Genomic DNA, 27,573 nt, shown 5'->3' on the forward strand with positions numbered 1-27,573 from the left:
TTTTCTTTTGACTGCAGAGAAAAAGATATATTCTTTTTTATTTCCATTTAATTTTCTCTAGATATCTATTCTATCCAGCTTACTTAAAATTTTATTCACTTCCTTGATTTTTTTTTTTTGGAGGGGGTGAGATTTATCTAATTCTGAGAGGGGAAGCTCCCACTATTATTAAAATCCCCAAGCATTATAGGACTACTATCTATTTTCAGCTATACTTCATTTAGCTTTTTTTTTTTAATTTAAATGTTGTAGTATTTGCTACATATAAATTTAGTATTGGTATTGCTTTATCAAAATGTAATTATTAATTTTTAAAATTAAGTCTATTTAACTTTAACTTTGTCTAAGATCATGATTACTACCCTTCCTTTTTTTGTTTTTGCATTAGCTGAAGCATAAATTTTACTCCAGCCCTCTAATTTGACTGTGTCTCTTATTTTTAAATGTTTTCTTGTAAACAACATATTGTCAGATTCTAATTTTTAATCTACTCTGCTAGTTAATCTATTCTGTTTTGTGAGTGAGTTCATTCCATTTACATTCAAAGCTATAATTACTATTTGTGAATTTCCCTCCATTTTATTTTTAATCATTATTGTCCTTCTCAGACACTTTTTACACTCAATCTCAGTTACATAGCTCCCTTACTTAAATCCAATTCATTCACAAGTCATGGCTTTACCTTCCTGAAATCATGATCATCTTTGAGAATGAAGGACGAACAGCAACAACAGTACCTGACACATAATAGGCACTCAGTAATATTTATTGACTGGTTGATTTAATTATTTGATTTAAAAATCAAATTAACCAATAGAATAATCTATTTTGTTGTTTTTTAACTGAGTTAAGTTTCTCCATTTCCTCACTTATTCCTTATTCTACCCATCCCTCTAAAAATGCCTCCTTTATCTTCTTTTTTCCTACCCTCTTAAAGCTTAATCTACACACCCTTCTAAAAGTCCTTGTCCCCCAGTTCTCTCACCTCTCTCCAAGTGCAGAAGACTTCTCTACCCCTCCAGATGTACATGTTGTTTCTTCTTCAACCTAGATCAGAGTAGATTCCAATGTTATCAAACCTCACTCTTTACCTGCTTCCTGTGTATCAGTTTTTCTTTTTATGCTCCATTTCCATAGACTTCTATAGAAGACAGGATTTTAGCTGGGGCTTAAAGGAAGCCAGAAAAGGTAGAAGGTAGAGATGAGAAAGAGTGTTCTAGGGTAGAGAAAATGCTCAAAGCTGAGAGAGAGAGAGTATCTTGTTCTTGGAAGAGCCAGGAGGTCAATATTAGTGGACAGAAGAGTACATATTAGTTGTAAGAAGACTGGAAAAGTAGGATGGACTAGATCATAAAGGTTTTTGAATGCCAAACAGCATTTTTTATTTACTCTTGGAGGTGACAGGCAGTGGCTGGGATGGTGTGTGTGTGTGTGTGTGTGTGTGTGTGTGTGTGTGAGATGATTAGATCTGATCTTTAGGAAAATCATTTTAGTGGCTGAATGTAGAATGGGTTGATGTTCAGAAAGACCTGGGGCAGGAAAACCTACCAATATGTAATTACAATAGTCCAGATGTGAAGTGATGAGGGCCTGCACCAGAGGAGGGACAACTTCAGAGAAAAAAAGGAAGTCTATTAGAAAGATATTGCAAAGATGAATTGACAAGTTTTGGAAACAAATTAGATATGGGGAGTGAGAGATAGTGAGGAGATCAGGATGACTCCTAGGCTGGAACTTGAGGGAGGATGCTGTAACCCTCAGGGTAAGGCAGGGAGAAAGATAATGAGTTCCATTTTGGATATAATTGTATTTAAGATGTCTACTGTAAATAATATATAATATAAAACTTAGAAAGAAAAAAATAGCTGAGAGGAGAATGATTGGCAGTGATCAAGTCTGCAAAGATGCTGAACAGAATGAGGATTAAGAAATGGCCATTGGATTTGGTGGCTAAAAGATCACACTAATCACAGCTGAAAGTTTTCTTTCTTTCTCAAAATTTCCTAGAACAATTTCTCCCTTTTGCTTTCCAGAATTCCTATTTATATTCTATTTGTCTAAATACATATAACTGTTTTACTAAACCCATCACTCCCACCTCCCAGAAAGAAACTTCCTTGAGGACTGGACTATGCTATTTTTGTGTCCTAGCATCTTGAATTTAGAAATAGAATAACTTACATTTGTAAAAGTGTTTAAGATATCTTAATACATATTATATTATATTGTTATAATACATTATATTATACTATATTATTATATCATATCACATTACATTATATCCATTAGATTTTTAAGGGCAGGAACTGTCTTTTGCCTTTTGGTACCTCCATCACTTAGCACATAGCTCCCTTACTTAAATCCAATTCATTCACAAGTCATGGCTTTACCTTCCTGAAATCATGATCATCTTTGAGAATGAAGGATGAACAGCAACAACAGTACCTGACACATAATAGACACTCAGTAATATTTATTGACTGGCATTTAGTTTAAAAATGGCCTTAGTGTTTTTTTTTTTAACTATGTAATCCTGGGTAAGTCACCACATCTGTTTGCCCAAGTTTCACCTATAAAATGGAGCTAATAGTAGCATCCAGTTTCTAGGGTTGTAATGGGGATATATGAAATAACATTTGTAAAATGTCAGGATCCGTGATCCTCTCTTCCTTTTTGGATACTCTGTTTTTTCAGCGCTAAGGCCCAACAAGCAAGCTGTGTATATGAGCTTGGTAAAACAACAATCTTTTGCACTCTGAATAAGCTTCACTGCAACTTAATCACAAAACTGATGGTCCCTGAGCTCAAGCAAGCACTAACAGGCCCAAGACAACAAAGTACTACTATGAATGGACTTTTTACAACCTCTAGACAATAAGCCTTGTTGTTGTTGTGTCTCATTGTTGTTCCTATTCTACATTAATTTATCATTAACCTCGCCACAAATATATAAATCAAGATTTTGCTCCACTGCTTTGGGTCTCCTAATAGAGGAAGCCTGACATGTCTAATTTCTCTACCCCAGGAATAAAGAAAGCTTTTTGTTTTTAACCTGTGTGAACATCTCTAGTATTTTTAAAGTTAAGAGTGTTTGTAAAATGTGACTCTTTGGTTATTTGTTACTACAGTTGACAAAAGTGTTATATAAATTTTAGTTATTTCTATTGATTATCAGAGCATCTCTGGAGCATTGTATTCAAGTCTGGATATCACTATTTTTAGGAAGAGTATTGACAAGATGAAGGGACTAGAGAACATCTGAGATCTTTTGGAGGAACTGAAAATATTTATCCTTGAGAAAAGAAGACTTAGAAAGTATATGATAGCTGTTTTTCCATTATTTGAAGGTTTGCAATATTGGAGAGAGAGGGAGTAAATTTCTGCATGGACCTCCCATGTTCTGGGAGGGCAGAACATGGAGGAATGAGTAGAAGTTCTAAGAGAGGAAGATTTTGGCTCTTTTTAAAGGAAAAACAGCTTAAGTAGAGAAAGGAGTGGATTCCCTCTTACTGGAGGTTGTCAAGGGAAAGCCAGATGACTGTATGCTGTAAAAGGAAACTTGATTTAGGAACAGGTGGGACAGAAGCTCCTCTCTTCCCTTCTATCTCTGAGATTCTGTGATTCTAAATGGTACTATGTTGTTGTTCAGTCATGTCTGACTCTTTTTGTGTTTTCTTGGCAAAGACTGGAAACAGCTTGCCATTTCCTTCTCCAGTTATTTTAACAGATGAAGAAACTGAAGCAAACAGTGAAGTGACTTGCCCAGAGTCACACAGCTAAGTTGTCTGAGGCTAGAATTGAACTCAAGATGATTCTTCCTGATTTCTGTGCTCTTTGTGCACTATGGCAGCTGAACCTCCCAAGATACCTTGGAGTTTACTGTCTGGATTTCTTTCTTAAGGACTAGGCTTTAAACCCAAACTACTCTGATTCTCATCGATGGGCCACCAATAGATCCCAAGTCCAGCTTCACTTGGTCACTGTTTGAATCCTGATTGATTCAGATTGAATGTATATAGCAGTTATTTCTGCTTTGGTCAGAAAACCTGAGGATCTTCCCCTCCCAGATTCATTCAGAAATTTTTTTTGGACTAGGTGAAAAAGGACATTCTTTGCCACAATTGCCAACTACCTTAATTACTGAATGGGTATGGCCTCGAGTCAAAAGGAGACCGGTTAAAAACCTTAGCTTAAAAAGGTCAAGGTCTCATTACATCTCTAGTCATCTTGATCTATATCTGGCCACTGGAACTAGCTGGCTCTAGAGGGGAAAGTGAGGCAGGTGACCTTGCACAGCCCTCCCTCACTGAAATCATGTCACATCCTCTTGGAGAACAAAGGAAAAACAACAACCTAACAGCCTCCACATATATACACATATACGAATATATATGTGTGTATATATATATATATATATATATATATATATAGAGAGAGAGAGAGAGAGAGAGAGAGAGAGATGGATAGCATTTATAGCACAACCGATGCTATTTACCTGTATGTGTATCTATGTATACATTTAGCACACACCAGTGCTATCCAGCTGTATATATATATATATATATACACACACACACATGTATACAATAGCATTTACAGAACACACCTGTTATCTACCTGTATGTATAAATATACACGGGCATGAACACACATGCACATATGTATCTATAGCATTTAAAGCACACCCCATGCCATTTGCATGTACATGTGTGTACGTACCTATATATACGTGGCTAAATAGCACAGGGATGCGCAATAAGTGCTATAACACGTGTATCTACAGCATTTTCGCACACGCCTGTTATCTACCTGCATGCACACATGTCCACATAACATACACGCGTGTACACAGCGTCTATAGCACACATCTGCGCCCCCTACCCACACATGCCCGGGCACACCCGCACCGGCACATACACATTCCACCTCCACGGGCGCGTAACGCACTAACGGCGCACACACGCATCACTCCCCCACAGATGCCACCAGATCGGAACCTCCCGGAGGGCAGGCTCCGGCAGCGGCCCGCTCAGCTCCGGCCTCGGCCCCCGCCCGCCCTGGCCCCGCCTCCCCCTCCCTCTCCCGGAGCAGCCGATGACTCATGGCGGAGGCGGCTACGACGACAGCAGCCCGGCGCGAGGAGGCGGGGGAGGAGACGGCGGCGGCGGCTGGGCAGGGGGGAGACGAGTGGCGCGGGCTCCGCGGCAGAGTCGGCGGCGGCTGCGGAGGGGAGCGTACGCGCGCCGAGCGGACTCCGCGAGCAGGAGCCGGAGCCCAAGCCCGAGCCGGAGCCCGAGCCGGAGCGGCCCCAGGAGGAAGGCCGGGCGGCGGTGCAGCGGCGCGAAGGCAGCCCGGGGCAGCGGCGGCGGACCACGACATGGGCGGGGGGCTGTGGAGCGCCCGCGGGGCGCTGGCGGCCGCGCTCCTGGCCGCCTCGGTGCTCAGCGCCGCGCTGCTGGCTCGCGGGGAGCTCCCGGGCCCGGACACGCAGGAGCAAGAGCGGCAGCAGCAGCTGCAGGAGCAGCAGCCTCGGGGTGAGTGAGGGGGGACCTCCCGGCCGGCAGCCCCGGGCGTGTGGGCGCCCATCCGCCGTGACCCGGCTGCATGAGTGCCTGCGCCCACAGACCCCACAGCTCGCACGCAGTATCCCCCCCCCCCCCCAACACACACACACACAACATGCGCCACGTCTGCGGGCAACACACATCTGAGCCCCCTGCACAGACCCCCACCCTTCGCATTCCCACACGACATGCCCCATGTCTCCCAGGCAACACATCTGTCGTCCCACGACAGCCATTTTAGTGTGCACACAGCTCGCATGCAACAGTCACGCAGAACATACTCCGTGGCTCCTGACAGTCCATACCCCCCCCAGTCATACACCTGCACACAGAATCGCCCCGCTCACACTCATCGTCCTCCCCGCCTCCCTAACGACACACACACAGGCACCTGTAGTTCACACGCCACACATGACCTTTAATGACATGCAACCTAGAGACATTTAAAAGATTCATTTAAAAATTTTAAGTTCCAAATTTTGTCTGTCTCTCCTGCTCCTCCCCCACCCACTGAGAAGACAATCAATACGATGCCCATTGTCCGTGGGAAGTCGCCCAAAATGTTGCCTTTTTAGCCACAACGTACATCCATATATCTGAAATCATACCTCACCCAATAAGTGTGTGTGTGCGCACGTAGATGTGCATTTAGACACAGCAGACACGCACAGCCTTCTCTCCCTGGCAACACAGTCTGGAGTCTTACACTAGCTGCAGATGTGCCTGTGCAGACATACAGCCAACACAGTACATTCAGACGCAGAAAACACACATGCACGAACACATTCCCTCCTTTTTTTCCTTCCTTCCTTCCCCTTTTCTCCCTCTCTTCCTCCTTTGTCTTGTTCTCCCTTTTTCTTTTTCTCCAGGCTACCTCTCTCCCTCCTTCCCCACTCTCCCCTCTTCTCTTAAGGTGTTTGAATTGGCTTTGGTTTTGCTCTCAACCCCATCCCACCCCACCCTACCCTTATTCTCAATTATCTCCCCTTTTAAGCTTTGGTGAAAAGCAGGATACTAAATTTCTTTCCTTCTTTGGAGAAAAAACGTTGTTGTATTTGAAATCCTGATAGATCACATGCAGAACCTCAGCACCCAAACCCCTTCCCCCAAAACAAAAGACAAAGAACCTTCTCCACAATTTCCCCCCCCCCCAAACAAACAAAAAAACCCCTTTCCTACTAGATTAAAGAACAAAATAAAAAAAAAAAATCCTGCTTTTCCCTCTTTTTTCTTCCCATATTGGCACTATGCTTGCCTTCATATGCCTTGTAGATATATATTTTTAAAAAAGGAGTGCCATTTACCAAATAATATCAGTAAGGCATTATAAATTATTCTCCATCCAGAGTTGTCTATTATTGCATAATTGATGATAATACTAGCCAACATTTGTATTGCCTTTATTATTCCTTTTGGTCGACAAATCAAAATTTGTTTGGGAAATAGGTGTGATTCACCCACAAAGGCTGAAAAAGAATAAATTCCTGGCCCCATGATTTGTATCTTAAGAGACAGAATTTAAACTGAGGCTTTCTATACATCATCCACCAGACACTTAGTTGCCTTAATGTTGGGAGAGATTGGAAGGGAACATTGTTTCCTTCTCCAGGCATCCTGTCTGCTCCCATGAGAAACCAATTGTTCCTTGCCCACCTTGTACATCCACCCACCATCAGGAAGAAGTGACGCAGTTGAGAAGGAGCTGAAAGATGAAGAGCTTTAGAGTCAGATACCCCAGATCTGACAAAAGCAGGAGGATTTCTGGCTCTTGCCAGTTGTACTGTGATAATGATCCTATAATTCTTGGAAGAATTTGGAGATGCTCCAGATGCTTCCTAAATCCTGTATTTTAGAAGAGATGAAATTAAATGGATGAAAGGGGGAGGGGAAATCACTTACATCCTGGATTTCTGGTACCTAATAGGAGTTCCTTCAACATTATTATCATCATCATCATCATTATAGTTAGCATTTGTATAATGCTTACCATGTGCCAAAGTATTGTGCATTTTACAATTAGTATCTCATTTGATCCTTATAACAACACTGGGAACTTGATGCTATTATTATCATCATCCTCATTTTACAATTGAGGAAATTGAGGCAAATAGGGGTTAAGTTACTTGACCAGGATCACACAACGAAAAATAATAACTAACATTTATATAATTCCAGGCACTCTGTTAAATACTTTAACAATTAGTATCTTATTTGATCTTCACATCCTGAGATGTAGGTACTATTATTATTACCCCCATTTCACAGATGGGGAAACTGAGGCAGACAGTGGTTAGGTGACTTACCTGAGGTGACACAGCTGGTAATAGTCTGAGGCTGATCTTCCTGACTCCAGGTGCAGCTCTTTATTCACTGCAATATCTTCAGAGCCTCCAGTCAGTCAATAATTATTAAGTACTCATTAGGTTTTAAGATACTGGGCTAAGTATTGAGGCTAGGCAAAAATAATGCCTTCCTCCAGGAGTTTACTTTTTTTTTTTGGGGGGGGGGAGGAATGGAAGGCTAGGCAATTGGGATTAAGTGAGTTAGTTGTTCAGGGTCACATAGGTAGTGTCAATTATCTGAGGCTGGATTTGAAATCAGGTCCTCTTGGTTCCAGGACCCTTTAGGTGCTCTGTCCACTGTGCCATCTAGCCACTCCCAAAGGAGCTTATAATTTAATAAGGGAGATAAAATATACATAAATAGTTCCATATTAGATAGGGTAACCTTAATCCTAAATCATAACCCTAACCCTCAAGTGACTTAATTGCTCATGATGGACAAAAGGTTTGGAATCAGATTTTTGTTTCCTAGGCCATTCTTTGTCTACTAAATCATGCTACCTCTCATCTTGTACAAAATAGGTGTCTAATAATTGTTTGTTGAATATAATTGCATTGATCAAATGAATTTTGAGGTTCAGAGGGATCACTTGGTATCATTAGTTCCATCCAGGTTACTTATGGTCTTCTAGTACAATTCTTCAATTCTGGATTCTGGTAAAGACCACTCAAGACCTCTGTTGAGCAATTTTTATTATCATTTAATTAATTATTTTTTTTTTTTTGCTTAGTCAGTTGTGCTCAGGGTCACACAGCTAGGAAGGGTTAAGTGTCTGAGGTCATATTTGAACTCAGGTCCTCCTGAATTCAGGGCTGGTGCTGTATCTACTGCACCACCTAGCTGCTGCTTATCATCATTTTATAATATTATTTGACTGGGGGAAGTCATTGACACAAGACAGGAAAAAGAGGATTAAGATGATATTTTACTTTACTTGCCTATCCCTCATTGTGGGCAGCAATGAATGGGGAAATAACCCCGTAGGAAGGCAGAGATAATACACAAATTATGAAATTGATTGTCTATTCTATGTTTCTGGGAATAGACCTCAAGTCAAGAAGGGATGAATGAATCAAAGAGAAGTCATTTAGTAAGAGCTTATAATGTGTTATTTCCTCTTATTCAAATATCAGCTCCTAAAGGGCAGGGACTGGCTTTCTTTTTGCTTCTACTTGTATTCCCTGTGCCTGGCATCATTAGTGAGGATTAGAAAAATACTTGTTGACTTGGCAATTTGTCAAGCATTGGAGAGATGGTATCAAAGCTAGATATTCCAGGTATTCTCAAAGAACTTGCAGTATAATTGGCAAAAATCACACAGGGATTGGCAGGGAAAGGTGTTTTGGTCAGAGAAGTCCGTTGGATGGCCATAAGTTGGTTGGGGGGGGGGGTTATGAAGTGGGGGGGGATGTCAGTGGGAAGGGATATGGCTGGATAGAATGTGAAGTAGGATCTGGAGCCAGCCTGACATATATAGCAGGCCAGGATAGGAATTCCAAAGATGAATGAAGTTTCCCAGGCATAATGTCTGGAAGCAATAATCATAATAATTGCTAACGTTTATATTGCTCCTTAAGGTTTACTAAGTGCATTTCATCGTTAATCTATTTTTTCTGTTTTTAAATCTTGCTTACAGAATTTAACTGTTTGCCTTATTAAGAACAAGTCATTTAGCCTGTAAAATGGGTATAACATTCTTAGTAACTACTTTGTAGAATTGTTGTGGGAATCAAATGAAATGAAGAAACGTAGATTATTTTTCAGTAGTTTACCTTATGTTACATAAATGTAGCAGTTATTGCTTTATTAAATAGATTTGGAGAGGAAGGTGGTGTATTTTTCCTTTGAGCATGTGGTGGACAGCTAGGTGCCACAATGGACAGAGCTCTGGTCCTGAAGTCTGGAATACCTGAATTCACATTTGGATTCAGTCGTTTCATAGCTCTAGTAGCTAGGTGGCCTGGAATCATCTTTCTGAACTCAAATTCATATTTAGACACTTATTGGCTATGTGAATTTTGGGAAGTCACAGAACACTGTTTGCCCAAGTTTCCTTATCTATAAAATGAACTGAAAAGGAAACAGCAAACCACTCCAGTAGCTCTGCCAAGAAAATCCCAATTGGGATCACAAAGAGTCGGATATGACTGAAATTACTTATTAGCTTAATGACTGTAGCTAAGACACTGCCTTAGTTTCCTTAATCATAAAATTGGGATAACAGCATCTCTCTGTCTCAGGGTAATTTTGATAATATTTGTAAAATGCCTGACACTTAGCAACTTTTGTTTCCTTCCTTCCACATTACTAGGGTATCAGAGTAGTAACTATAGAGTTTTTTACTCTTTTTTAAAATAACAGTTTCAACTTATCTAAATTCTAAATATGCTTTTTCATGAATTTAACTTTATACAACAAAAAGGTTCTTCAGAACCTTTCATAATTTAAAAACAGTTTTGAACAAAACCCAATAACTGTCAGTTATTTCTTTATCTCCCCCTTCCCATCACTTTGATTGGTCACTCACATAATTATGCAATTTTTTTGCAATCGTGTATTCTGCTAGGACTATTTGCTTTGCATTTTTAATTTTGTATATTTCTATATATTTATGAAATTTGTAATTTTTAATTGGAATTAATGATATACAATATTATTTAGCCAGACCCTAGTTATTGGATTCATGTTGTTTCCAGTTTGTTACTATTAATTATAATTTTTAATATACTTATTGGATTTTATCTTCTCTTTTTAATTATATTCTTGGGGTATATTTTCACTAGTGACTTTACTGGGACAAGAGGCACTATCCATAATGTAACTTTACTTATGGAATGCCAGGTAAGTCAGGTCCATTTTAGAAGTCTTAAATGGGGATTAATTGATCATGGCTCAAGAATGGTTCTTTTCAATCAGTTTTCAGTGATATCAGACAAGATTTTCAGGGTAAAGGGTAAATAATGAGTAGAAAAGTCTGTCTATCTATATACACACATCTACTTAAATAAGTGGTGAGTAGAAAGATATATACATATGTGTATATTTGTATCTATACCCAGGTATGTGTGTATGTTTGTATATTGATGAGTTGGCTAGAACATTTAATAAGGAAGGATGAAAATTGGGAAGGGACAGTTAGTTACATAACCTACCTTACAGGGTTGTTATGATGAAAGTGTTGTGGGGGAGGGGACTGAAAAAAGGAAGAGTAAATTGAGGGAGGTGATGATCAGAAGCAAAACACTAGTGATGAGGGAAAGGGTGAAAGGAGAAACAAAAGAAAGTGTTATTTAACTGTGAACAATTAGTACTATTATTATCATCCTCATTTTACAAATGAATAAACCAAGAGTCAGAATTTAAGTGAGTTGCCCAATTTCGTATCACTAACAATAATAGCTGACATTTATCTAGCACTTGAAAGTGTGCAAAACTCTTCTTTTGACATATAATAATATATGATTTGATCCTCAACACAACTCAGTGAGGTAATTGATATTATATCATTTTTACATATGAGGAAACAGGTTCAGAGAAATTAGGTTTATGTTTAAGGTTGGATTCAAACCTGGAGCTTTCTGATTTCAAATCCAGCACTTTGTCCACCATGCTGCTTATTTAATAAGTATCAGAGGTAGGATTTGAACCCAGATCTTTTGATTGAAAAACCATTGAGCTTTCCTATCTGCCCAGATGCCTTTCTATCACTGTTGGCCCACTTAAACACTAGTCATCATATTATTTGATTTAAAAAAAAATTATCCTCTCTTTGACTTATTCCTTAATGGAGGGAAAACCTAGTCCAAATAAATTCATACAACAGAAGATATTTGAAACGTCAGTATCTTAGAATCTTGGAAGATAAGGGAAGCCTTGGTAATTCATGGAATCACCAATTTAAGTCAGATTTTTCATTGCTCTGGTTTACAATGTGCTATGCCCTTGTCTTTAACAGAAGACTTAGCTTTCAACAAAGAGCATGAGTGGGAGAGCTAAACTGTTTCCTAGGGCATAATATTAAATGGCTAGAATTGAGCATTTTGAAAAGGAAATGGATCCTCATCAAGAGCCAGCATGGTTTCACCAAGACAAAGACATCCTGGAATAAACTCATTTCCTTTAGTGATGGAGTAAGTAGGATATTGGTCTAACTGGATTTCAGTAGAACACTTAACAGAAGTCTCTCATGCTAACCTTGTGGTTTAGCTAAAGAAATATAGACCAAACTATAGTGATAACTTACAATTCAGCACATTTAGAATTGGTTAAATGACTAGACCTAAAGAATAGTTGTTAAATGATCTGTCTTTGGTCCTGTGTTGTTGAACATTTTATCAGTGACATGGATGAAGACATAGAATTTATATTTACCAGATTTGCAGATGACACAGTGCTGGAAGAATGACTAATGCACTGGATCACAGAATTAAGACCCACAGAGATTTTCATGGGTTCAAATGATAGGCTGAGTCTAATAAAATATTATTTAACAGAGGAAAAGATAAGAGATAAAGCCTGAGCTTTTCATTCCAAAAATCAAAGTAACAAATAGAAGACAGTGGTATTTGTGTCTGGATGACAGTTTTTATGAAAATGTGATAGGTGTAAAAATTATTGATTTAAATGTTAGATGAAGCATTTTTTTTGGACTCATTAGGACTATTTTACTTGGCCTTTATGTCAAGTTCACCAAAAGAAAATTATTTGGTTATAGAACAAGCCTAGAGAAAATGGAGTTTGAATCCTCCCTCTACTATTGATTACAAGGTTGTGACTCCAATAAATCACTTCTCTGAAACTCAGTTTTTCCTTATGTAAAATGAGAATTGTTTGCTGAAAACAAAAGTTAAGTCATTGGCATATGAAGGCAGGGTAAGAAATTTCTCCTTCTAGAACGTGCTAAAGAATTGTACAAAATACTATTATTGTTATTATTCCCATGTTTATTTTAGCTAGAAATTGGACATTCAGAACTCAACATCAACTCCATAGATCTCTGCATATAATGGGTGATCAATGTTGACTGACTAGTATATGGAGACATCTTTTTTTTTTTTTTCCCAAGCATAATTCATTTTTTTTTTTTAATTTAATAGCCTTTTAGTTACAGGATATATGCATGGGTAACTTTACAGCATTAACAATTGCCAAACCTCTTGTTCCAATTTTTCACCTCTTACCCCCCTACCCCCTCCCCTAGATGGCAGGATGACCAGTAGATGTTAAATATATTAAAATATAAATTAGATACACAATAAGTATACATGACCAAAACGTTATTTTGCTGTACAAAAAGAATCAGACTCTGAAATATTGTACAATTAGCTTGTGAAGGAAATCAAAAATGCAGGTGTGCATAAATATAGGGATTGGGAATTCAATGTAATGGTTTTTAGTCATCTCCCAGAGTTCTTTTTCTGGGCATAGCTAGTTCAGTTCATTACTGCTCCATTAGAAATGATTTGGTTGATCTCGTTGCTGAGGATGGCCTGATCCATCAGAACTGGTCATCATCTAAGATTGTTGTTGAAGTATATAATGATCTCCTGGTCCTGCTCATTTCACTCAGCATCAGTTCGTGTAAGTCTCTCCAGGCCTTTCTGAAATCATTCTGTTGGTCATTTCTTACAGAACAGTAATATTCCATAATATTCATATACCATAATTTATTCAGCCATTCTCCAACTGATGGACATCCATTCAGTTTCCAGTTTTTAGCCACTACAAAAAGGGCTGCCACAAACATTCGTGCACATACAGGTCCCTTTCCCTTCTTTATAATCTCTTTGGGATATAATCCCAGTAGTAACACTGCTGGATCAAAGGGTATGCACAGTTTGATAACTTTTTGAGGATAGTTCTAAACTACTCTCCAAAATGGTTGGATTCGTTCACAACTCCACCAACAATGCATCAATGTCCCAGTTTTCCTGCATCCCCTAGTATATGGAGACATCTATAACAATAAGGGTTTCACATTTTGATAAAGTATGAGTTTGTGAAGATGAAATGCTTCTCTAATTCATGTGATTTAGAGCTGTCACAGGCCAAATAAAACCCATTCTTCCCTGCACTCTCATTTGTGTTAGCTTAGACTTTTCACCTCTACATCACCCCAGCTCCAGGTCTTTACCTTTTTCCCCCTTCTCTCCTATGTATCATTTGTCACTTCTCTACAAGTGACTCTCAAATCTCTCTTTCTCTCTTCTATCAATTAGTCTTGTATTGCAGTGGACATCTTTATCCGAGTGTTCCATTGGAAACTTAAATGCATCATCATCTTCCCCTCTAAATTGCTATTCTTCCTTTAAACTTTACAATTTCTGTTGAAGATGGCCACATCTTCCCATTCACACAGATTGACAACCTCAGTGTCACCTTTCACTCTTCCTTCTCCTTTACCACCTATATTTAATCAGTTGCTAAGTCCCATTGATCTATATCTTTAACATCCCCTGCTTTCTAAGCTTGACCAAAGTCTAAGCCTATGTCCCTCTTGATTGAGCTATTTTAAGAACTTTCCAATTAATTTCCCTGATTCCAGCCCCTCCCCTCTCCAATCTAGTCTTCATATACCTGCCAGAATAATTTTTTTAAGGCAAGGGTCTGACCATGTCACTCCTCTCTTCACAGATTTTTGAGGGTCCCTATTGCTTTTAGAATTAAAAAAACACAAACCAAAAAACATATGCTTGTCATTTAGGGCTCATCACTATGATGAGTGAAAGATGAAACAACTGGAGAAACAAAGGTTTGATCTTTGGAGCCATATCAATTTATTAAGCGGTGCTTGCCAATTGCTTGACAATTCTGGAGCAGACCTCTTCAGTTTAGGCTTGGACCCTGAATACAGGTCTTAATTAATTAAAAATAATTAATAAAATAAGGGCAGTTAATGAAAAGGAAACAATGCAAGATTAAGTAATCTGATTTTTAATTGGAGAAAAGATTTGGGACTTTTCCAAGTTGGAATGCCCTTTCTGAATTCAGAAAAAAAGAGGTTTCCCACTCTTCCCATGTATCTGTGAACATACAAAGGAATATGGAAACAATAGAATGGGATCAGTTTTCAGATAAGATGTATGGGCTGCATCAGATATATAATTGTGAGAAAACTCTTTGCTTCAGTTTTTGGAACTGAATGAAGTTTCTCATCAAAATAACCTAGAATCAGGGATCCTCAAACTATGGCCCTCAGGCCAGATGCAGCAGCTGAGGATGTTTATCCCCCTCACCCAGGGCTTTGAAGTTTCTTTATTTAAAGGCCCACAAAACAAAGTTTTTGTTTTTACTATAGTCTGGCCCTCCAACAGTCTGAGGGACAGTAAACTGGCCCCCTATTTAAAAAGTTTGAGGATCCCTGATAGATCCTTGGGTCAGGATCTCTAAGTAGTAGGGAAGGTTGGTCCAGCTCCCCACCTGCACGGAACTAGGTTCAAATAATGCAGTAAGTTTTTCTTCCATTTCCCACAATTGAATAAACTTTTCTCAAGAGACAGAATTTTGACTAGACTCATAATTGAATAGAAAGGGAATTGAGCTGGCTCCAGAACTGAATTACAAGATAGAGTCAATGTGGTTCATTCAGTTCCCACAATTAATTACTTGCTGTCCTAATCCCCTCAATTCCCTCATTATCCATTCTATTTTTACCTTCCTTTCCAGAATTATGCTATATATTACTCATCTAAATTCCAGCCATATTGAACTATAGTTGTTAATGGATTTTGACATTCCATCTTCTGCCTGCCTATTTTTACATACATCTTCCATGCCTATAATATACTCCATTCTCATTTGTGCTTCTCAGAATACCCGATCTTTCTTCATGGCACAGCTTGAGTCCTGCTTCCTTCATGAAACCTTCCTTAATACTCCCTTCCATTTCCCTTCCCCATTAGTATACACTTTCTTTCTCTCTCTCTATAGCTTATGCTTAAATACATATGTATATTATACCCCTCTACTAGAATGTAAGCTCCATGAAGGTGGAATGATTTCTTTCTTTCTTTTTTGTACTATGTACTATGAATAGGACAATATTTAATTTATAGTAGGAATTTAATAATGTTAAATTGAAGTATAAAATGTGACAGGATATTCAAAGACTGGTATGGTGAGGAAGGAAGAGTCTCAGAATGAATTTTGAAAATCACTAGTTTGCAACCAACATTTCAATGTGTATAACTTTCCTGGAGGAATAATTCAATTTGTACTGTTTTCTTTCCTTTTGCATCTTAATTGGCACCAGATGTAAACAAAAGAAAATTCCCTGAGTTGAAGATGGATCAGGCTTTATTAATTATCCACTATGAACTTCACCATGGAGATGGAGATTTGAATGTCTACTGGCTTTCCGACCACTGTTATCAAGTAAGCATATTCTTTTTTTTTTCAAGTAAGCATTTAAAATTTTTTTATTTTATTTTAGACAAATGTATTCTTATTCCCAATGCTTGTTAGACCCATGTAATTCTTTAAGAATGAGTATTAGATTTTGAAGTCAGGAATACTTGAATTCAAATGTTGCCTTATAGTTGGTGCCCAGAACTATCACAATGCAAACTGCACTACAAAACTATAATCAGCAAAAAAAAATTGGGAGTAAGTAAGAAGTAAAGGAGTTGATCAATAGAACAGATCAAGTATACCGCATATAGAAACAAATGAGCACAGTAGCCTAGTTTTCTGGATAAACCTGAGGATCTTATCTATTGGGGAAGAACTCACTATATGACTGAAACTATTTGGAAAACTGGGAAGTTGTCTGGTGGAAAGTAGATATAGACCAACATCTTATACAGTTCATCAAGATAAGCTTCAAATGGGTACGTGATTTGGAAATAAAGGATAACATCATAAAGAAATTAGAAGAACACAGGAATTACCTGTTAGATTTATGGGTAGTGGAAGAATTTATGAGCAACTAAGAGATAGGTTTGTATGAGATAAAACAGTTTTGATTATATAAAATTAAAAAGTTTTTCCACCAACAAAACCTGTGTAGCTAAAAATGAGAAGAGAAGCAGGAAATAAGAAAAAAAAAATCTTTGTAGCAAGTTTCTGTGATAATGTCTCATTTTTAAGGTATATAGTGAACTAATTAACATTTTAAAGAATGTGAGCCATTTCTTGATTGATAAATAATCAAAGGATATGAGTAAATAGTTTTCAGATAAAAATAAATCTAAGCTATCAATAGCCATATGAGAAAAAGGCTCTGAATCACAAATAATTGGAAATATGCAAATTTAAACAACTCTTGAAGGTCTACTCAGCAGGATGACAAAATCGACAAAAAAGAAAATAAATACTGGAAGAGCTCTGGGAAAATAAGATACACTAATATACTGTTGGTGGGACCACAAACTGGTTCCACCAGCTTTCTGGAAAACATAAAATATGGTTCAAAAGTTATTAAATAGTGTATATCCTCTGATCAAGTAATACTGCTACTAGATTTGTACCCCAAAGAGATCAAAGTAAGATTAAAGGGACGCATATGTGCAAAAATATTTATGGCAATCCTTTTTTGTGGTGGCAAAGAAATAGAAACTTAAGAGGTGTCCATAAGTTGGCAACAGCTGAACAAATTATGATGTATAAATGTGATGGAAATCCATTTTTGTTCTTTGTATCCTCAGCTCCTGGCACTTAATGAATGCTTGCTGACTGATTGATAGATTGCCATATCCAAGTCTGTGGTGATAATATTTAATACACAAGGCTGAGTATAGGTCTCTGGGAGACTTCCTTCCAAGTTGCCATTGATGCCCTAATTAACGACCATTCTTTGTTTATGGCCATTCAATAACTTCTAAATCTTCCTATGTTGTATTTTTTCTGTTTCATATTTCTCTATCTTTTCCAGAAGAAAAGCTCAAGATACGTCATTAAATACTTTGATAGAATCTAGGCAAAGTAGCATTACTCTTCATTATCAGGCTAGAGAAATTGTCAGAAAAGGAAATAAAGTTAATCTGGCATGACTGGACTTGCTCTTGATAAAGTCATACTGGATTGATTACTGCTTCCTTTTTTAGTGGTCATACTTTTGATTTATGTTAGAAGTTTTTGGGGAATCAAAAATCAAACTCAGTGGCCTATGTTTTATAGTCCATCCTTTTAATCTTTGAGAAATTGGAATATTTGCCCTTCTCCGGTCCTGCAATGTGTCTCAAGTTCTTCCCAGTCTTTCAGAGATCACCGCTGATGGCTTAGCAGTCATATCTGCTAGTTCTTTCCATTTTTATGATGTAGTTTATTTGGGTCAATTATTTGACTTGAACTTTTCAAGGGCAACCAGATTTTTTTTTTTAACTGTTTTCTTACTTATCTAAGGCATTGATTGCCTATTAACTACTTTTTATACAAATTATACTTTTTGTATAGTTCTTTCTAGTCCAAAGGTCATTCTCTTCGTCAGAAGAAAACTAGGAATGGAACAGCTCTTTGTTTTCTCTGTTATAAGTTATCATTGTCTTATCCTGAAGTGGAAAAGCACCCCAAATGAGACCGTGAGAAATATAATCTTGAATCTTTGTAGTTAGAAATTTATTACTAGTTCTTCACTCCCTAATGCAGATGGTATTTTTAACAACCCAGATGTGCTGTCCTGACAAACCCAAGACCTTGACAACCTGATAAGCTTCAAGAAATACTGCTTATTGCTGTCTGGGAATGACCCCCTTAGAGTGATAACTTTTTCCTCCTGCTTAAAATAGAAATTCCTTTTATTATGACAAACATTTTGATGTCTCTCTCTCTCCTTTCTATAAATATGTGGCCCTGAGGCCACTCATTACTGACCCCTTCAGTCTTGGTGTTGGGGGATCAGTCTTGGCCAGTAATAAACGCTCTTAAAACTTCATTGTTTTGGCTGCCCTGTTTTCCTCTCACCTGGGTACTTCAATCCATCCTTAAATAGTGATTCTACCCCTTTTTGACTCTAGGCTGTTTCTTTTGATTATATAAGGTGTGTTCTCTGAGATTCTAGTCATGAATCTCATTCCACCAAGTCTTAGTGTTTCTTATTAATTAAATTTTCCTCTTTACATTAGAATCATTGATTTATCTTATTTATTACCCCTATTTAGTGCATTTTTTTTCCTGAGGCAATTGGGGTTAAGTGACTTGCCCAGGGTCACACTATTAGGAATATTAAGTGTCTGAAACCAGATTTGAACTCAGGAGGACAGAGTGAAAATAGATTTCTACTATTATTACCAGGTCAACTAGTAGTTGTCTTAATACCTTTCAACAATGAATCACTATTTCTTCCTCTTCCTCTTCTGCTCATCCTGTGACCCTTACTGGCCGATCTTTGATTTCAGAATCTTTATGTATCCACATTATCATTCCTTGGGAAATAGCCTTTCTTTTCAGAATATCTGTTCTACTCTCCTTTGGGAAGAATTTCATCCAAATTGCAAATCATATAATCGACTTCTGGTAACTTTATAGTAATGTCTTATTTTTGTATTTCTAACCTTGCTTTAATTTTAAGTAAAAATTATTTGTATGGAAAATAAAATACTTCTATATTTTAAAATGTGTAAGTAACTATATATGGCTGGGGATAGTGGAAGAGAATTCAACAAATAGTATTGTATCTGTTCATTGTAAACACTTAGATGAAAACAAGACCTGGTGGATGAAATTCATATCAGGATCCTTTTTAGTTTGATGTTAAAGTCCTTTAAGTATATGTGTGTGTGACTTATTCTTTGTGTGTATGTGGCTACTTTTTTGTGTGTACATATATACACAAAAAGAATTAATCACACAAACATATACACACATATATGTAATCAAAAATATGAAGAAATATTTTCCAGAAGAAGAATCGTCAATTATTTTAAGTCATGTGAATGAATGTTCCAAATCAATAACAAGAAAAATATAAATCATTGTACACTCTGCAAATTGACAATAATTGGAAATAGTGTCGGAGGGATTGTGATAAATACACTGATGAAATTTTGAAAAGCAATTTGTAATTATGCAAATAAAGTAAATAAAATGTCCATATCTTTTGAATCAGAAACTATAATTAGATTTATTCTGAGGGAAACCATCAATAAGACGAAATTCTCCATACATTCCAAAATATTCATAGTAATCCCTTTTGTGATCATTAAGAATTTTTAAATAGTATTTTATTTTTCTGAATGTCTTTAAAGATAGTTTTCAACATTCATTTTTGTAAAACTTTGTGTTCCAAATTTTTCTCCCCCTCTTTCTTTCCTTCCCCTCCCCAAAACAGCAAGCAATCTGATATGTTAAATATGAGTAAGATAATTAAGAATTGAAAACAAAGTAAATGCCCATCAATTGGGGAATAACTAAACAAATTGTGGTACATAAATGTAATAGAATATTTCTGTGCTGTAAGAAAGATGTGTAATACATACAGAGAAGCATTGGCAAGTCTCTATGAACTGATGATACAAAGTAAGCAGAGCCAAGAAAATGCACAATAATTACAACAATGTCATTGAAAGAACAACATGCCAAAAATTTAAAAGTGAATGCAGAAACATTTTAAATATTCAACCAGATTTGAATGAAGAGATAGAAGATGACACTAACCCACCCTTTTGTGGAGATGGGATCTCTGCAGGTGTTAAACACTTTGCACATGTTATCAGATTGTTTTCAATGTATTGACCAGGTGAGCTCTAAAAAATACTATTTGTCCATGGATGATTCTCTGGGAAGGGGAGAAGGAGGGATACATGAGATAACTTTGATGTAAGAAGACATCACTAAAAACTTATTTTTAAAAAAAACAGCAAACTTTAAAAATCCCCAATCCCCTTCCTTCTTGTGCTTCTATTTTTATAGTGCTTGTATCAGTTTCTGGTGTCCGTTCCAGTGCGTCTTGGACACCCTAGCATTGCAGCAGTAGCAGTGAGCACTCAGCACCCTGTCACCCTGCTTCTAAATGATACCTTGGAAAAGAAAGAGATTTGCCGGTCTGTACCTTCTTTGATGTTGACTTATCTAAATAAAATCTACATTTTCTCTCCACCCTCCTCATACCTTTTTCCTTCCCTTTCAAAACGCATCTCCATGTTGTTCTTGGTCTCCAGCAGTCATACTCCTCAGCAATGAACATATCTGTCAAATTCCAACTGTTTCTGAAATTTAAAAAAAATTTGTTATTTTCCCCAATTCTTTGCAGGATACATTATGTTTTTGGAGAATTTGGAAACTATTCTCTCAGAGTAAACCAGATGTCCTGTGACATAGTCGTCAATGAAAATCCAGTCAACAGCAACTTTCGTATGTACCCATTGTTGATTATTTAACTTAGCCTGAAAATGTTTTCAGTTTTGGGGTGCTGCTTGGAAAGAGTTGTAGCACACAAGACGTTTTGGATAATTTAAAACTCAAATTATAGAGCTCATCTCAGAGCATTTGAACCAACATAAAATGGTGGGTAGAGTATTGTATTTGGATTGAGGAAGGGTGGGATTAATTTTTCCCTCAAATATTTACTAGTTCTTAACTTACTCTGGGCAAATGACTTAATACCCCTGAGCTTCAGTTTCCTAATTTGTAAATTAGGGGTGATAATACCACTTATCCCAGGATTGTTGTCAATATCAAAAGACATACTATAGGTAAAGTACTTTAAAAAATCCTAAAGTGTTCCATCAATGCTCAGCTATTGTTATTAAGATTTTTGTTGTTGTTATTTCAGATTTTTAGTGAAAAATGAGTGGAATAATATTAGTTACCAAACTTAGACATAAACAGAACAGAAAGGTTAAGGATAAAAATTTAGAAATAGGAGCATTAAATGAAAGAAAAAACTTTATGTTGCTTTAAGATTAGGTTAAAGAGTTCATTTCATACGAGACCGTCCAAAATCTTTCATTCTCTGACAATTCTGGATGTAGAATTTGTCATCCAAACACATTTCTTGCTTGAGTTGCATTTCAAGTAAGTAAACTGTGGAGTTAGGAAGCATTATTAATAAGTGGATTTCTCCTTTTTAATGCCTTTTGTTTTTCTCCATTGCATATAGGAAAGTTAGCAGAGAAACATGGGGCTCCTCTCCAGTAATATTTTATCTTGCAGTTTTTTCAACAATGATTTATGTCTCTTATAAATTAAAATTAATTTTATGGATTACTATGATGTGACTATTTATAATGTTGACATTATTTGTGATGATATTTTTCTTTTTCTTCATATAGCTATCTACATTGCATTCCTTATTTACATAGCAATCATCATTTCCTCATCAGTAGGAAATTTCTTTGTGAAGTAAGTAGAAATTGGTGGGGGTGGGATAAATTAGAGATTTGGAAAAAGTGGGTCTTGGAATATTTTGTGTATTTCTAGAGGTTTATTTTCACTCCTTTGTAATCCTTCTCTTTTACCATGACACCTTTCCTTCAAAATATAAGAAAAAAAACCCCAACAACAACAAAAACCTTGATAACCCCTCGCTTAGAGTTAGTTCCTAACTAGAAGTCATTATACTTTTTACAGAGCTGTGGTAATCTCTGGGAATTTTAGGAGGTAATTCTCAGGCTTGAATAAAAAACCCCAAGAAAACCTAAATATTTAAATCATCATTCTTCTATGGTGTGAAGCTTCCCCACCCACATTTTCTCTGCTATCACCATTCCATAGCTAGCTAAAATGAGAAAAGACTGGACCTTCCATATTCTCAGTACTTTATTCTTGGCTCTTTCCTAGTTATTTTGATTTTGTGTTAGGATGGGCTAGACTTCTGGAAGGGATCAGAAAATATCTTGAGAAGGGATAAGAATAGAAAGAATGGTCTTGAGAAAAAATGAGAAGAGAAGAAAAGGAAAAAAGAGAAGCAGCATAATCAAAATTTGAATCATTTTGCTTGGAATTTTCATAAGTACTATTTCTTCCAAGTTGGAAAAAAAAGCTCATTTTATAATGCCGGAGAAACTGAGGCAAGATAGAGATTAGAGAGTTTTTAATATTTTATTAATTGGGAGAGTATAATTGACTGGACAGGACTCTCGTCTCAAAGTATCCAGTGACGAAAGTGAGTTCTCAATGACATATATAGCCACATGGCTCAGCTACAGGGATAGACCAAAGCAGGGTTGGAGTCAGAACATTGAGAGTGGGAAGTTTCAGGACCACAAATTTGGTTCTAGCAGGATGGGGGGAAACTGGAAGCCAGAGTCAGGACGTCTGAATAAACAGAAATAAAGATGTCAATGAGGTATCTGCGATAGTCTTATCTTTTGGAATATTTTAGAGGGGGTAGTGTCATAAATTCTTGAGGGCAGAAGGAGTTAGGAGCCAAGAAGTCTGATCTCCCCCTCATCTTGAGTCTCACATTGACAATTTATAACCTTAAAGCAAATGGTCCTCAGTCTTAATGGACCAGAGGAGGGTTTTATAACTAAGGGGATTGAGGGAAAACAGTTAAAGAGACTGAGGCAGAACAATTAGGGAAACTCAGGACAATTAGGGAAATTAGTGCAGGGAAACTGAGGTAGAACAATTCAAAGAGACTGTGGCATAACAATTTTGCCTAAATTCCAAATAGAATTTTTGTCTCATAAGGTCAGTATTGACCTTCTTTTGTCAGAACTGGAGACCAGGTTTAGTATAACAGAAATCTAGTAACTCTCAGGTACGCTGAAGCCTTTAAATCCATAAAAATGTCAAATAGCCTAGGAATGTTTCAAAGAAGAGCAAATTATAATTTTTGTTCTATGATAATGTAGAAGAATAACAGTTTTTATATGATTTCATGAAGGAATAGGAGAACATGGGAAAAGATGAAGAGGAAATAACCAAAAAAATATAGAAATGCAATAAATAGTTATAACTTATGGAAATTTTATGGTAAATTATATTCTTACATATAAAACACACTTAGGATTTGTTGTTTAAAAAGTCATAAGTGTTTTTGTAACATAAAAATCATATCCTAATATATATTTTTGGTTTTGATGTATGTAAATTGCTTTGTGATCATAAGGTATAATACTATAATAATAATAATTATACTATAACAGTATAATGTAATCATGTTAATACTATACTATAATATGATACTATAATAATAGTTATAATAATAAGATATAATAAAATATTATTACTAAGTTCATTTTATTTTCATAGTACACTTGTGTGAACCAAGATACCATGCAAAAGGGTCAAAGGATAAATCCAGAAAAAATTATATAAAAACCCTAGCATTTTAACATTATATTCTTCCCTTCAATATAAAATTTGTCTTTCCAGTATGCCTTTAAATGAATATATATCAAGGAAGATTAGCTCTCTTACCCATTAGAACCTTTAGGGTAAACTGTGCTTTTTAAAGAGACAGATGACTACAAGAAGGCCACTTCAAGTGTATGATAGGGTACTAGAGTTCAGGTCCAATAAGCTTAGTTCAGATTCTTAAGTGGTTAGTCACTTAATAGCTGCATGACTTTTGGCAGATCAGTTAACATTCCTGGACTTCATTTTCTTCACATATGAATGAGTGGTTTGGACCAGGTGACTTTGAAGGTACCTGTGGTCCTGTGACCTCACCCCTTTGTGGGAATGATCTCTTTGAACAAGAATTTGATTTTTTGTGATTTGTGAATAGGTGACAGGATAAATACTCCTTCTTTCATCATTTCTTAGTGGAAAATAAAGGCCTTTTTGTCATATAGTCCACTTATGATTTAACTTTCAAATAGAATCGTGGAGGGAACATGGAGCCAGAAGTAGGGAGTAGATAGCAGTTTTGACAAGTCTTGGGAAATTCTCTGTTAAGTCTTAGATGTATGACTTGGAAAGAAATCTGATCTCTACTGTTGTTATCAAGTAGACCTTAATTCCCCTTAGTAAGGAATCACCCACTCAACTTTTCTCTCTTCCTCCTGTGACTATTTACTTTTGGGGAATGGATATTTCCCTTTGTTTAAGAGAGAATCAGATAAATTGTTGTTTTAACATCCTAATTTCTCCTTTTTAAAATTTTGAGCTTGTCAACTGTTGACAGACATGAACATTTTACTATACAAAGAGAAAAAGAAGATTGTATTCAAGACTGAACTCAATTAGTTTTGATTGTATTAATTTTTTAAAAAATATTTTTATTTTTTCCCCAGTTACATTTAAAACAATTTTTACATTAGTTTTTTTTTTAAACTTTGAATTCTAGATTTTCTCTCTTCTTCCACCTCCAGCCCCCTTTAAGAAATCACATATGAAGTTATATAAAACATTTCCATAAATCATGTTGTGAAAGAAAATATAAATCTCCCCCTTAAAAAAAAAACTTTAAGAAAAATAAAGTAAAAAATAAAGAGAGAAAGAGATTATGCATCAGTCTGTATTCAGATACAATCAATTCTTTCTCTGAGTATGAATAGCATTTTTCATCATAAGTCCTTCAGAGTAATTGTGGATCATTGTATTGCTAAGAATAGCAAACTCATTCATAGCTGATCATCTCACAATATTCCTATTACTTTTTCACTATGCATTTCACTTTGCTTGAGTTCATAGAGGACTTTCCAGGTTTTTCTGAGAGCATCCTGCTCATCATTTCTCACTGAACAAAGAGTATGTTAAATTTAATGAGAGTAACAAAGATGGCCTGCTTTTCTGTGTATTCTTCTGAACTTCATTCTGCTCCCTTTTGTGGTTTTTGAATGTTTTATTGACTTTTATTTCTGTTCCTTTTTTTTTTTTTACTATCACAAAACTACCAATGTTCTCTCTTCCCAACTTTTAGTTCCTCGCTCCTCAAATAAAAGCCTTCCTTTGTAATTAATATGGTCAATCAAAACAAATCAACACATTGGCTATATTTCCTTCTATATCTTTAGTATATCTCTTTATATAAATCTCAGGTTTCTCCAAATCTGTCATTTTTATATAAATTCTTACATTATACTCCATTACACTCATCTACCATAATTTTCTCAGACATTCTTCAAGTATTGGAAATCCACCTTAGTTTCCAGTTTTTTTTGTGACTACTATTAATATATTGTATATGTGAGCTATTCTTCTGAATTTGACCTCTCTGGGGATATGTGCATAAAGGGGCATGTATATTTTAGTAACTTTGGTGGGGAGGACATAATTCCAAATTTCTTTCCAGTGTGTTTGAACCAATTCACATACAGCTCCACTAACAGTACATTATTTTGCCTTTCTTCCTATAGACCTTCAGCAATTACCATTTTTATTTTTTGTTTATCTTTGTCCATCTGAAGGTTTTTGTAAAATGGAACCTCAGAGTCATTTTAATAATTTCTTTAAATTATTCATTAAGATCTATTTAACTCTTTTCCATAAAATGATATTAGGTAGAAGTAGAGAGATGATTTATGAAAGAAAATACATTTGAAAACTTTACATTGATTAAATAAAGATTTCAGCAAAATTTGTGTAGAACATGAATGCTTATGGGAAGCATGAGTTTCATTTCTTTTTTTTGCAAGATAAATTCATGTACTTTTGTGAAAGATTTCTTCATTTTAAAGCAGAATTATCAGCTCTAACTGTCTTGTGCTGTCTTATTATGAATTAATTTAGCAAGGGATATCATTTTAAGGAAATCATTTATGGAAAAGAATGCTGACAGATTCTTATTAATTTACAGACTTGATCCTGTTCGGAATTGGTTGTATAAAAAAATGAATCCCAGAGAAACTGATCGTCTCATTAATTCTGTGAGTAATTGGAATGCCCTAATTTAGGGTCTTCTCTATCGTCTACAAGATTTAGAATTTTTTTCTCCCAAATGTAATAATTGTTGCTTCTAGTTTAATAGTTCTTATCCATATTTGTCACATAGTTGCCTAAATCCACTCATTGAGTGGATTGAGTGGCCTGTGTTCTCAAAGGCTGTGTAATCAGAATCATTTCTTCCAAATGTAATAATTGTTGCTTCTAGTTTAATAGTTCTTAACCATATTTGTCACATAGTTGCCTAAATCCACTCATTGAGTGGAAGTGAGCCTGTGTTCTCAAAGGCTGTGTAATCAGAACCCTCCAAAGTGGGGACAGTTTTTAAATCTAGGATCTGTGAGAGAGAGAGAGAGAGATGATGTATGTTAGCTGAGAACCAGAGTTAATATACTCAGAAACTTTTGTTTTTGCTGTAGTGACTTGAAGCTGATGAGAAGTTATGGAGGGATGGTTCATATCCATTAGATAACAGGTCTTTGAAGGATACCTAAGTATGTCTGTCTCACTTGCACTGACATAGTGTTCTTTCTAGTTCCCTTTGCAACGTTCTAGCTGAATTTATTTCAGACCTCTTCTTGGTAGCTATGTCTTTCACGTGTCCCATGGACAAGCTTAGGAAAAACAGCACCAAATCAAGTGAGGTTAAAATCTGAACCTTAAGATCAAGTAATGAATACATTTTTTGTTTTCTTTTCTTGCTGAAGGAACTGGGATCTCCAACCAGAGCAGAGTCTTATAGTAGTGACCTGCAAGTTGAAGCATGGAGACTGACCCTTCCAGTGTATCGCCTTCGCTCTCTAGATACATTTAGAGGGTAAGTAGAAGTTCCCTCAGAATTTTGTTTGGATCCTGGTATCTCCCATACCTGACATGTACTCTTTGTCATTTCAGCCTGTTAAATCTTACCCATCCTTGAAGACTCAGCTCTGATGCCATCTCTTCTGTGAAATGT

At 36.5% G+C, this 27,573-nt stretch overlaps 1 protein-coding gene across 1 annotated transcript in view; it reads left to right on the plus strand.

Annotated features, from left to right (window-relative positions):
- Positions 1-5,086: 5,086 nt before the first annotated feature.
- The window catches only part of HGSNAT (heparan-alpha-glucosaminide N-acetyltransferase), a 48,808-nt gene continuing 26,321 nt past the window's right edge, over positions 5,087-27,573 (plus strand). The window contains exons 1-7 of the mRNA XM_031950807.1: positions 5,087-5,534; positions 16,159-16,280; positions 20,754-20,884; positions 21,094-21,194; positions 22,115-22,184; positions 26,533-26,602; positions 27,326-27,435. Of these exons, the coding sequence (XP_031806667.1) occupies positions 5,102-5,534; positions 16,159-16,280; positions 20,754-20,884; positions 21,094-21,194; positions 22,115-22,184; positions 26,533-26,602; positions 27,326-27,435 (1,037 nt within the window). The 5' untranslated portion in view covers positions 5,087-5,101. The remainder of the gene's footprint in view (positions 5,535-16,158; positions 16,281-20,753; positions 20,885-21,093; positions 21,195-22,114; positions 22,185-26,532; positions 26,603-27,325; positions 27,436-27,573) is intronic.

Source organism: Sarcophilus harrisii, chromosome 2 (genome assembly GCF_902635505.1).
Source record: "Sarcophilus harrisii chromosome 2, mSarHar1.11, whole genome shotgun sequence".
Lineage (NCBI taxonomy): Eukaryota > Metazoa > Chordata > Mammalia > Dasyuromorphia > Dasyuridae > Sarcophilus > Sarcophilus harrisii.